Here is a 13,149-nt window from a genome sequence, read left to right on the forward strand (position 1 = left end):
TGTGTGCTGGGTGTGTGTAGCGGGGCGCTGGGTGTGTGTGCTGGGTGTGTGTAGTGGGGCGCTGGGTGTGTGTAGCGGGGCGCTGGGTGTGTGTGCTGGGTGTGTGTAGTGGGGCGCTGGGTGTGTGTAGCGGGGCGCTGGGTGTGTGTGCTGGGGCGCTGGGGGTGTGTGCTGGGGCACTGGGGGTGTGTGCTGGGGCACTGGGGGTGTGTAGTGGGGCGCTGGGTGTGTGTAGTGGGGCGCTAGGTGTGTGCTGGGTGTGTGTAGTGGGGCGCTGGGTGTGTGTAGTGGGGCGCTAGGTGTGTGCTGGGTGTGTGTAGTGGGGCGCTGGGTGTGTGTAGTGGGGCGCTGGGGGTGTGTAGTGGGGCGCTGGGTGTGTGTAGTGGGGCGCTAGGTGTGTGCTGGGTGTGTGTAGTGGGGCGCTAGGTGTGTGCTGGGTGTGTGTAGTGGGGCGCTGGGGGTGTGTAGTGGGGCGCTGGGTGTGTGTAGTGGGGCGCTAGGTGTGTGCTGGGTGTGTGTAGTGGGGCGCTGGGTGTGTGTAGCGGGGCGCTGGGGGTGTGTGCTGGGGGTGTGTAGTGGGGCGCTGGGTGTGTGTAGCGGGGCGCTGGGGGTGTGTGCTGGGGCGCTGGGGGTGTGTGCTGGGGCGCTGGGGGTGTGTGCTGGGTGTGTGTGCTGGGGGTGTGTGCTGGGGCGCTGGGGGTGTGTGCTGGGGGTGTGTAGTGGGCCGCTGGATGTGTGTAGCGGGGCGCTGGGTGTGTGTGCTGGGGGTGTGTGGCGGGGTGTGTGGCGGGAGGCGGGGTGTGTGGTGGGAGGCGGGGTGTGTGGCGGGGTGCTGGGGGTGTGAGGCGGGGTGTGTGGTGGGAGGCGGGGTGTGTGGCGGGGTGCTGGGGGTGTGTGGCGGGAGGCGGGGTGTGTGTGGTGGGGTGCTGGGGGTGTGTGGCGGGGTGCTGGGGGTGTGTGGCGGGAGGCGGGGTGTGTGGCGGGGTGCTGGGGGTGTGTGGCGGGAGGCGGGGTGTGTGTGGTGGGGCGCTGGGGGTGTGTGGCGGGGCGCTGGGGGTGTGTGGCGGGGCGCTGGGGGTGTGTGGCGGGGCGCTGGGGGTGTGTGGCGGGGCGCTGGGGGAGTGTGGCGGGGCGCTGGGGGTGTGTGGCGGGAGGCGGGGTGTGTGTGGTGGGGTGCTGGGGGTGTGTGGCGGGGCGCTGGGGGTGTGTGGCGGGGCGCTGGGGGTGTGTGGCGGGGCGCTGGGGGTGTGTGGCGGGGTGCTGGGAGTGTGTAGTGGGGTGTGTGGCAGGGTGCTGGGGGTGTGTGTGTTTCTCTCTTTCGTTTCTCTCCTCTGCTTTTGTAACGGTGCTGATTGGATTGTATTTGACAGATATGGAGTCTGGAGAGCGGCTGGCCTCCCCCGCGCCCCCCACCGCTCGCACCTCCTCCCCTGCTGCCTCCTCGTCCTCTTCCTCCTCCTCGTCCTCCCCGGCTCCCCACTCCAAGAGCAGTCTGGCCCCCAGCCCTGCAGCCTCACTGGGATCTACCCTCAGCACCTCTGGTAAGACTGCTTCATCACTCCGCGCCGTGCATCACACACACACACACTGTCAACACCCTGTTAAGCTGCACATGAGCAAATACACAAAATGCGCTATACACTTCCTTAAAATGCACACAGAGATGCCGGTTTACAGAGATGCCGGTTTACAGAGAGACCGGTTTACAGAGAGACCGGTTTACAGACCGGTTTACAGAGAGACCGGTTTACAGAGAGACCAGTTTACAGAGATGTTATATTTCTACTTCCCCATTAATAACCACTGTCTGCACATATAGAATAGAACAACCCCTCCATAACTAATGTCAAGCATATTAGCTGTGCACTGTGTAATGAGTAGCCTAGAAACTAAAAACCCCTCATGATTCACCTTTTAACTCCAAGGTTCTCCTTTTTTCAACACGAGGAAGGATGAGTTTAATGGTTTGCTGACTTCCCCCCAGTATTAATTATGTAGTTATTGTTAGGCCTGTGAAAACACCTTTTCTCCCAGACTCAGCCTTCCTCTGACAGCTTGGGTTGCTGCTGAAAAGCTGCTGCATTAATGAAGCCCAAACAATTAGAAAGCCTCTTTTGTTTAATATGGAACATACACGCACACACACACACAAACACACGTCTCCTGACAACCTCTTGCTATGTGGCTGCTTCACTGATTTGTGTGTGTGTGTGCGTGCGTGCGTGCGTGCGTGTGTGTCTCAGGCTGTGCCTGCGTGATTTAACATGTCTGTCAGCCACTCAGTGTCTTCGTGCCAGCTCCAAACACCCAGACCCTTTCTATGCATTCTAATTGTGTTCTCAGAGCCATTATGCAGCATGAGGAACACACACACACACACACACACACACACACACACACACACACACACACACACACACACACACACACACACACACACACACACACACACACACACACACACACAGGAGTCTACAGATCACACTGACCAGCGAATAGCATGCAAATGTAACACTGCAGTAGTTGTGTTGTCTTTCTCTTTCATGATAAGAAAAGCGACAAAATAAAGCCCCCAGTATTTCTCTCTCTCTCTCTCCTCTCCCCCGTGTTGCTCCAATGAAGCAGCCATTAGGCCGTCTTCTCATGCATTATACATTGCCCGTATCCCTCTGCGCCATAACCTGTTCTCAGATTGTCTAGATAAGTGATTTTGGGCCGAGCGTCAAATGAAATGCTGAGAGGCAGGCTTCTAGCTCTGAAGTTGTGCCGAGCTTGATCAAGCCAAGCAAGAGTTCTTTCATATGAGACGTCTTGTTCCCGCGCGGAGTGGGATGATGATTTATATTAATTAATGAATTATATATACTATACATATTATATACCTACTGATGGCAAGGGGCGGCAGGGAGCCTAGTGGTTAGAGCGTTGGGCCAGTAACTGAAAGGTTGCTGGATCAAATCCCTGAGCTGACAAGGTAAAAATCTGTCATTCTGCCCCTGAGCAAAGCCGTTAACCCACTGTTCCCTGGTAGGCCGTCGTTGTAAATAAGAATTTGTTCTTAACTGACTTGCCTAGTTAAATAAAAATGTTGAAATGCTTAAGTTGAGTGCAGAGCCTCCCACCACCAGCAAATCCCCAATTGTTAGTCTACATTGTTTCAGGCCTGCTGGTTGAATTGCTTTTACATGTAGTTCGTTCCACCGTTATCTTTTGGTTTCATGCATTGCTGTAGTTTTTCATTTCTCATAGCCTGACGTACAGTACTCGTTCAACACGCTCTTAAAGCTATTGGAACGTGATGAAGGTAAATTCATCTTCCTGCCACCTACACTAGTCACAATTAAAGGAATAGCCACTCTGTGTTAATGGGACATGTGACATCAGATTCGGTAAGTAGGAGCCATTTTAACAGTAATAACACTCCTCTATTGTCATATGAAAGCCGTTGGAACTATTTGTTGTCGTGGCGGATTCTTGTCACAGAGGTATCAGCAGATCAGAGAGAGAGGAATTAATTCAAGGTCTTTTGCCAACCTGCCAATACTACTTGAGAAAAACATTGAAGAAATCTCAGATGAGCAAGAACAGTGGTGGAAGGAGATGGGGGAGGAGGGGGGTAGAGGGGGGGGGCATGCAGTGTGTCATTGATGAGGATATCACTTTGAAAAAGCCCGGGCGCATGTAGAACTCTTTCCTACTGGGATCGGCTCACGGATGCAATTAACTTTAAATCTGTCCATGGAAATTTGATTGACTGCAACAAACAACAAATTAATCCCCCTTCGGCTAGCATCCTCCGAACACGGGAAAAAAAAGGCCCGGCGCTTTTTTAGAATGCAGTTGTGTTTGTCAGAGAGAGTGGAGGAGGAGGGTGGAGGAGAGTGAGAGAGAGAGAGGATATCAGGTAATCCTGTATTTCTGCTCGGTTGCTCGCTTCTCTCCAAATTTCTGATTTAATTATTCTCCAGCTGGAAGCGCATTAATATTGAAAAGGCATTTGCAGATGTCACTCTGTTGCTCGGGGAAGGTCGGTCGAGGCGAGAGTGACAGGCGGGGTTTTGGCGGGAGGGAGACGCGACGGAAGTGGCTGCTTGCTGCTGGCCTTTCGGGGGTTGCGTTTTGTATTTTCAGTCATTTGTCTCCGTATCCGCTAGCTGACTTTGGCAAGGCAAGGCACTCCATATTCAGCATATTCTAATGAAGTACACAAGGTATTTCTCATCTCTGTCGTGGTGCAGCAGACTGCGAAGACTAGGGCCTTGAAGCCGGCTCAAAGGGCATTTTCTCATGTGTCGCCACACCACTCTGCCTCTGGCACGCTGGCTGGCACTCATTGTTTCCCTCCCCACCTCCCACTGAGCATTTAAACTCTGCTTCCCACATGCAAATAAACCTTTTTATTAACCTATTATGATTTTGAAGATATCTTCCTCAATCTCCGTGGATTCCACATTACTGGTTTACAATATGGAGATAGCATTTAGGCCATTTTAGGAATCTGCCTCTAGGGAAATTACACCTTTACATTTCATTAGTCCTGAATTGCTGTTGAAAAGATGCTCCCAGTATTAGGCCTACAGTGCCCTTGTGCGTTTTATGATATTGTAGGTACACAGTCCGGCCTAATGTCGAAGAGTTGGAACGTGAACCATTTCCTCTCTTCTGTAAGTGAGAGCTTCTAATTTAAAAAATGAATGTCTCCAGAAATAAGTCTCTCACTGTTGCCGCCTGTTATAGACTCCCCTCAGCTCCCAGCTGTGCTCTGGACACCATATGTGAATTGATTTCCCCTCATCTATCTTCAGAGTTTGTTCTGTTAGGTGACCTAAACTGGGATATGCTTAAAACCTCTTAGCGGAACGCCTCACCAATATCCAATGGTAGGGCCTGGCGCGAAATACGAAAAACCTTAAAAATGCTATAATTTCCATTTCTCAAACATATGACTATTTTACACCATTTGAAAGATACGACTCTCCTTTATCTAACCACATTGTCCGATTTCAAAAAGGCTTTACAGCGAAAGCAAAACAGTCAGGAGAGTACCCAGCCAGAAATAATCACACACCCATTTTTCAAGCTAGCATATATGTCACAAAAACCAAAACCACAGCTAAATGCAACACTAACCTTTGATGATCTTCATCAGATGACACTCCTAGGACATTATGTTATACAATACATGCATGTTTTGTTCAATCAAGTTCATATTTATATCAAAAACCAGCTTTTTACATTAGCATGTTTTGTTCAGAACTAGCATACCCACCGCAAACTTCCGGTGAATTTACTAAATTACTCACGATTAACGTTGACAAAAAACATAACAATTATTTTAAGAATTATAGATACAGAACTCCTTTATGCAATCGCGGTGTCAGATTTTAAAATAGCTTTTCGGTGAAAGCACATTTTGCAATATTCTGAGTAGATAGCCCGGCCATCACGGCTAGCTAATTTGACACCCACCAAGTTTGGCCCTCACCAAACTCAGTTTTACTATAAGAACAATTGGATTACCTTTGCTGTTCTTCGTCAGAATGCACTCCCAGGACTTCTACTTCAACAACAAATGTTGTTTTGGTTCGAAATAATCCATAGTTATATCCAAATAGCTCCGTTTTGTTCGTGCGTTCAAGTCACTATCCGAAGGGTGATGCGCCGGCGCGTTCCGTGACAAAACATTTCAAAATATTCCATTACCGTACTTCGAAGCATGTCAAACGCTGTTTAAAATCAATTTTTATGCGATTTTTCTCATAAAATAGCGATAATATTCCAACCGGGCGACGACGTATTTGTTCAAACACTGAAAGAAAAAAAAATTGTCGTCTCGTGCACGAGCGCCTCAGTGTCATTGTTCCCAGAAGGACCACTCACCAAAACCCCTGATGTTTTTCGCCCAGAGACTGCAGAGCTATCATTCCACTTTCTGGCGCCTTCCTAGAGCCAATGAAAGCCTTAGAAAATGTCATGTTACAGCACAGAGGCTGTATTTTTGATAGAGAGGCTATAGAAGGACAAGAAATGGTCAGACAGGGCACTTCCCGTATAGAATCTTCTCAGGTTTTGGCCTGCCATATGAGTTCTGTTATACTCAGAGACACCATTCAAACAGTTTTAGAAACTTTAGAGTGTTTTCTATCCAAATCTACTACTATTACTATCTACTACTACTATTATATGCATATTCTAGTTTCTGGGCAGGAGTAGTAACCAGATTAAATCGGGTACGTTTTTTATCCAGCCGTGAAAATACTGCCCCCTATCCCAAACAGGTTAACACCCCGGCAGTCCTACAATCTAAGCTAGATGCCATCAATCTCACACACATTATCAAGGAACCCACAATCCGTAAACATGGGCACCTTCATAGATATTATCCTGACCAACTTGCCCTCCAAATACACCTCTGCTGTTTTCAATCAGGATCTCAGCGATCACTGCCTCATTGCCTGCATCCGCTATGGGTCTGCGGTCGAACGACCACCCCTCATCACTGTGAAACGCTCCCTAAAACACTTCTGCGAGCAGGCCTTTCTAATCGACTTGGCCCGGGTATCCTTGAAGGATATCGACCTCATCCCGTCAGTCGAGGATGCCTGGTCCTTCTTTAAAAGTAATTTCCTCACCATCTTAAATAAGCATGCCCCTTTCAAAATAGCATCGAATACTCCCCGCGATATGCAACTGTTCAGGGAAGTCAGGAACCAATACGCGCAGTCAGTCAGGAAAGCAAAGGCTAGCTTTTTCAAACAGAAATTTGCACCCTGTAGCTCTAACTCCAAAAAGTTTTGGGACACTGTAAAGTCCATGGAGAACAAGAGCACCTCCTCCCAGCTGCCCACAGCACTGAAGCTAGGTAACACTGTCACCACCAATAAAACCACGATAATCGAGAATTTCAATAAGCATTTCTCTACGTCTGGCCATGCTTTCCTCCTGGCTACCCCAACCCCGGCCAACAGCTCTGCACCCCCCGCAGCTACTTGCCCAAGCTTCCCCAGCTTCTCCTTCACCCAAATCCAGATAGCAGATGTTCTGAAAGAGCTGCAAAACCTGGACCCGTACAAATCAGCTGGGCTAGACAATCTGGACCCTCTCTTTCTAAAATTATCCGCCGCCATTGTTGCAACCCCTATTACCAGTCTGTTCAACCTCTCTTTCGTATTGTCCGAGATCCCTAAAGATCGGAAATTTGCCGCGATCATCCCCCTCTTCAAAGGGGGAGACACTCTAGACCCAAACTGTTATAGACCTATATCCATCCTGCCCTGCCTTTCTAAAGTCTTTGAAAGCCAAGTTAATAACCAGATCACTGACCATTTCGAATCCCACCGCACCTTCTCCCCTGTGCAATCTGGTTTCCGAGCTGGTCACGGGTGCACCTCAGCCACACTCAAGGTACTAAACGATATCATAACCGCCATCGATAAAAGATTGTACTGTGCAGCCGTCTTCATCGACCTGGCCAAGGCTTTCGACTCTGTCAATCACCGTATTTTTATTGGCAGACTCAACAGCCTTGGTTTCTCAAATGACTGCCTCGCCTGGTTCACCAACTACTTATCAGAGAGAGTTCAGTGTGTCAAATCGGAGGGCATGTTGTCCGGACCTCTGGCAGTCTCTATGGAGGTACCACAGGGCTCAATTCTCGGGCCGACTCTTTTCTCTGTATATATATATCAACGATGTCGCTCTTGCTGCGGGTGATTCCCTGATCCACCTCTACGCAGACGACACCATTCTGTATACATCTGGCCCTTCTTTGGACACTGTGTTAACAAACCTCCAAACGAGCTTCAATGCCATACAACACTCCTTCCGTGGCCTCCAACTGCTCTTAAACGCTAGTAAAACTAAATGCATGCTTTTCAACCGTTCGCTGCCCACACCCGCCTGCCCGACTAGCATCACTACTCTGGACGGTTCTGACTTAGCTAGGTATTTGTAGTTGTCCACATATTCTATCTGGCTAGACTGTAAACTCTCCTTCCAGACTCATATTAAACATCTCCAATCCAAAATTAAATCTATAATCGGCATTCTATTCTGCAACAAAGCCTCTTTCACTCACGCCGCCAAACATACCCTAGTAAAACTGACTATACTACCGATTCTCGACTTCGGCGATGTCATTTACAAAATAGCCTCCAACACTCTACTCAGCAAACTGGATGCAGTCTATCACAGTGCCATCTGTTTTGTTACCAAAGCCACATATACCACCAACCACTGCGACCTGTATGCTCTAATCGGCTGGCCCTCGCTACATATTCGTCGCCAGACCCACTAACTCCAGGTCATCTATAAGTCTTTGCTAGGTACAGCTCCGCTTTATCTCAGCTCACTGGTCACGATAACAACACCCACCCGTAGCACGCACTCCAGCAGGTATATCTCACTGGTCATCCCCAAAGCAAACACCTCCTTTGGCCGCCTTTCCTTCCAGTTGCCTGCTGCCAATGACTGGAACGAATTGCAAAAATCGCTGAAGCTGGAGACTTAAATTTCCCTCACAAACGTTAAACATCAGCTATCTGAGCAGCTAACCGATCGCTGCAGCTGTACATAGCCCATCTGTAAATAGCCCATCCAATCTACCTACCTCATCCCCATATTGTTTTTATTTACTTTTCTTCTCTTCTGCACACCAGTATTTCTACTTGCACATCATCATCTGCACATCTATCACTCCAGTGTTAATTTGCTAAATTGTAATTACTTGCTACTATCGCCTATTTATTGCCTTATCTCTTCACGTCATTTTTACATACTGTATATAGACTTTCTTTTTTTTCTATTGTATTATTGACTATGTTTGTTTATTCCATGTGTAACTGTGTTGTTGTTTGTGTTGCACTGCTTTGCTTTGTCTTGGCCAGGCCGCAGTTGTAAATGAGAACTTGTTCTCAACTGGCCTACCTGGTTAAATAAAGGTGAAAAAAAAAATTAAGATAATGTAATTGTAACTCAGGCTTAATCAACCAGACAGTTATGTTATGTAATGTAATATGATGTTATATGGACATTTTAATTCGATTCCCTTGATCATCTCAGCAATTTAGCCTCTACATTGTATTTTCACTTCATGCTCCCATCACTATATTGTTGATTATATGTAGCTGTTTTAGGGCACGCAAAATGGAAGTACTTTAGCTTAGGCCTAATTATGTTTAGTTTTAGTTTTTTTCTCATTTATGACAGCCAGATAGGCAGGTGCAAATGTTCTGGTTCTTTTCTGTGCGTCTCAACTCCATCATCTGATTCTGTAGAATTTGGGGGCATCACACTCACACAGCACTCACTGGGTGTGTTGTAGGTTGACATTTTCACAAGCTCAGTGAATAACACTTTACATCGCCTGTCATCACTTTTTATGCATACATATTACCTGGCTCAAAGAGAGCTAGGCTTCGCCCCGCCGCAGCCTCCCTCCCTCTACCAGCCCCTCTCTTTCTCTCTTTTTCTCACCCTCCTGTAATGGAAATTGAATTTGCATGAAATATGCTCAGACCAAATTGCATCTGACTGTGCGAGGAGACAATGTGCTCCGGTTGCCCTGCCAGAAATGATTGTACTCAGGTTTAGGGGAAAGCTTGATGATGACATATTCCTCTTTTTTTTGGGGGGGGGGGGGGGGGGGGGCAGTGTGCTGCTGAAATTTAAGTCAAAAAAGGTTTGGAGGAAAGTATTAGGAACAGGCTCTATCACAGGTACCCCTCTCAAACACCACACCACTGACGTATTGAAGGACCGCGACTCGCTTGTTATTCGGTCTACCACTGATTTTAGCCTATTTGAGCTTGTTTAATTTGCGTGGTGACGGACATAATGGAGTAGCGAGGAAGGATCAGTGCTATACAGTACCTGCAGAAACACTTCAACTACACTCCCAGCTGTCCAAATGTCCCGCTGCTCAGCCCGCATCCGTTTCAAGTTTCTTGGTAAATAAAAATTGAATACTTATGCAAATTTCTCGCATTTCATTTTTTATTATCTGCCCCTAAGAACGTTCTCTTTGTAGCCTAATTTAACAAATCAGCTCCTCGTCAGAAAATATAATATGAATTGTCGACTGCGATCACTCTTTTTGTCTTCTTCTCTCTCCCCTACTGAAGTACAGCCTAGAAATCCGTCTATCTAGAACATGCATGATGCGCATCTCCCCTCTGAGTAGTGTCTCTGTCTCAGTCACTCCGATCTGAGCTGCTCTGTTCTGTGTTTGCACAAGCATGTGTAATCCTGTTAAGCTCCAATCCAGGGCTATCTTTGTCCTTTACGCTGCCTAATGTCTTGTTGAATATACATAAAATATAATCTTACCCAGCAGAAAACCTGTAGGGGGAGAGGAGAAAACGTCATTAAACTTTAACACACAGAAGGGATGAATACCTAGGAAGCCAGCGAGTCAGGGTATTTCGAGGCCACGGCGAACCCTTGAGTCATCTCAGAATTCAATTCAGTTTATTTATACCCCAAACAGAAGCACACTGCTGATCAAATCAAATGTTATTCGTCACATGGTTTGTAAACAACAGGTGTGGACTAACAGTGGTATGCTGACTCAGGGCCCTTCCCAACAACACAGACAGAAAGAAAATAGAGAAATAATAGAAAAGTCAAACACGTAATAATAGAAGTAATAATAGATACACAGTGAGTAATGTGACAACTGCTGATGTGACTACTGAAGTAAAAATGACTTAATAAGTACATTTGATTTATTATTTTTGTTGTACTGTTTGTCCATCAGGTCGTTTGTATGGGGCGATGAGCGACCAGCAGCCCTACACGTTGTCAAGTGCCTTCCCCCTGGTCAGCCACCCAGCCTTCGGCCTGTACACCACCAGCTCAGGACGCCCAGAGTTTGGAGGCCTGGGGTCGTTGGGGTCCCTGGGTTCTCTGGGGTCCTTGGGGATGTCTGCTGCCCTGGCCGCACACCCCCAGCTGGGAGCTCTGACAGGTAAGAGAAGGGGCCCATGACTGAGTCCAGGAGATTTACTTGACCTGAACAGCAGATGGATTAAACATCATGACTAATCAGTATTTAAGGGTGTGCTAACTTATAATACTCTTTATGCGATTGTAATTGACATACAGTACTGAACTTAGTGGATGAGACAGAATGGCACTGACATGTCGATGTCCTCCTCCTTGTCCTCTCTCTTCATCAGAATGGTGGCGAGCAGCAGAGGCCCACAGTAGGGGGGCAGCAGCCTTCCTCCCCCCGTTCCTGGGCCTCCCCACAATGTTCACCCCCCACATCCAGCAGAACCACAGCCCCCTACAAGCCCCCTCCAGGACCCCCAGCAAAAACGGACAGACCCCCAAAGGTACAGCTACGCCCATCCTTCTTACCTGGAACCTTTCCAAGTGCTTCATTCTGACCTAGCTAACTATACAGATAATAACAACTTAGAACAACGGTGATAATTGCCACACTTCCTGTGCTCATAAGGGGAAAATATGTATTTTATTGTACATGTATATTGGCACAGAGTGTGAAGAAGCTTCTCACACCTGTTCAAAAGCAGCAAATGATTTTACCGCCAGGAAATAAAAGGTACCCTTAAGAGGGTGAGGTATTTAAAGCGCAACGTTTTTTTTACCCCTCTGGCAATTGCGAGAGATGTGAATGAATTAATCATTCCTGTAAGCAGGTGGTGGAAACTGTTCACAGGGATTAAGTGAGAGGCTCCCTAGTCTCGGCAGTCTCCGGCTCCGTGATGAGATTTCTCCCGTCGAGAACCTTATAATGACTCCCAGTCTCAGTTAATGGCGTATGTGCAGGCTTTTTTTTCTTCTTCTCTCTAGCTTTTTCTCTCTCTCCCTCTTTCTTTCTCACACACTCTCGCTCTCTGTCTCTGTCTCTCTCTCTCTCTGTACCCTTTCTCTCTTAATCAGCTTTTTTCATTTGATGCTATCTTTTAATTTATCTTTTATTATGTAAACCACTCATGTTGCGCTCACGCCGTGTTCAGCATGCCTAAATGAGATACGCGTTAAATCAATATTTTCGTAAGGCTTTTTATTCTCTTCCGCATTCAGAAGAACCCCAGCTATTTCATTAGCGTTTTTACTCGCAATGTCTCGCCGCTCAGAGGAGATGAAGATGTTATGTAACGGTGTGCTGTGCCTCTTTTCGTGCGATTTCAGGGGTGAACGGGGCAGTGAACGGAAGTGGGGTCTCCTCCCCAACCATGCAGGGGTCTTACTCCATGAACGCGTCCCCATCCCTGGGTGCCTCCCAGGCTGTTAAGGGCCCCAACTCCAAGGCCAGGGGCCCCAGGAGCAGCCCTCACAGCCAGAGCCACACAGCAGAGCTACAGCAGGAGAAAGTACCCCGCAAACCTAAAGACAAGGTCAGCTCAATGATGTAGTGGCTCTAGATTACTGATGACAACGTTGCGGAAATGATGCGCGCACACCGACGTGGCCGGAAGCCGCGCTGTTATGATTCTGAACGCTCAGATAGCTAGCAACGATGGCAAGAAGCTGCCATGTCGTAGGTAGCTCGTTTCAGCTCGTTGCATCTTGTTATTGATACCATGTCTTGTTTTGAGGTGTTTTGACGGATTCCATGTCCATGCTAATATTGCAAAGAAATCAATAGTGCTCATTATACAATTGTATAATTTGGAGATGAAATATAGTTTACATGTTGTTAACAGTCTAAGCCAGCTCTGTCTGTTTTGCCCCATAGTTGTGCATTTGTTGGTTTTGTTGCTAAAAGCTAACCTGTCTATAGCTATAGTAAAGCCTGAAGTATTTGACTTGGGGTCTATTTTGGACGATTAAGTTTTCCATTTCCAGTTTAGAAACAAAACTCAAATGGTTAAAATGTACACTGGGTGCTTTATTGATTGTCAGCTCTCTGCCTTAATGCAGAAGCCCAGTAAAAAGCCAGCAGAGGTCGCTGGGGTCAGTGACAGCGAATCAGGCTCTTCCTCGGACAGCTCCAGCGACGGAGCCATCAGCAGCGACCTGGAGGACCTCGGAGGGGAAGAGGACGACGACGATGATGACGACGATGATGATGAGGATGAGGAAGAGGAGGGAAAGAGCGAGGCGTGGAACTCTGAGAAGGCGAGGCGGACGAAGAATAAAATGAAGGTACAGTGACAGTGAATAGTACTGGTAGTGTAT

The 13,149-nt window shown here is 47.7% G+C and overlaps 1 protein-coding gene across 14 annotated transcripts in view; it reads left to right on the forward strand.

Annotated features, from left to right (window-relative positions):
• The window catches only part of LOC115196042 (bromodomain adjacent to zinc finger domain protein 2B), a 73,977-nt gene that overhangs the window by 41,406 nt on the left and 19,422 nt on the right, over positions 1-13,149 (forward strand). For all 14 annotated transcript variants that reach the window (XM_029756519.1, XM_029756528.1, XM_029756521.1 and 11 more), the window contains exons 3-7: positions 1,371-1,541; positions 10,757-10,966; positions 11,178-11,336; positions 12,160-12,365; positions 12,892-13,116. In XM_029756519.1, coding sequence (XP_029612379.1) covers positions 1,373-1,541; positions 10,757-10,966; positions 11,178-11,336; positions 12,160-12,365; positions 12,892-13,116 — 969 coding nt within the window. In that variant the 5' untranslated portion in view covers positions 1,371-1,372. The remainder of the gene's footprint in view (positions 1-1,370; positions 1,542-10,756; positions 10,967-11,177; positions 11,337-12,159; positions 12,366-12,891; positions 13,117-13,149) is intronic.

The sequence above is a fragment of the Salmo trutta genome, chromosome 6 (assembly GCF_901001165.1).
Source record: "Salmo trutta chromosome 6, fSalTru1.1, whole genome shotgun sequence".
NCBI lineage: Eukaryota > Metazoa > Chordata > Actinopteri > Salmoniformes > Salmonidae > Salmo > Salmo trutta.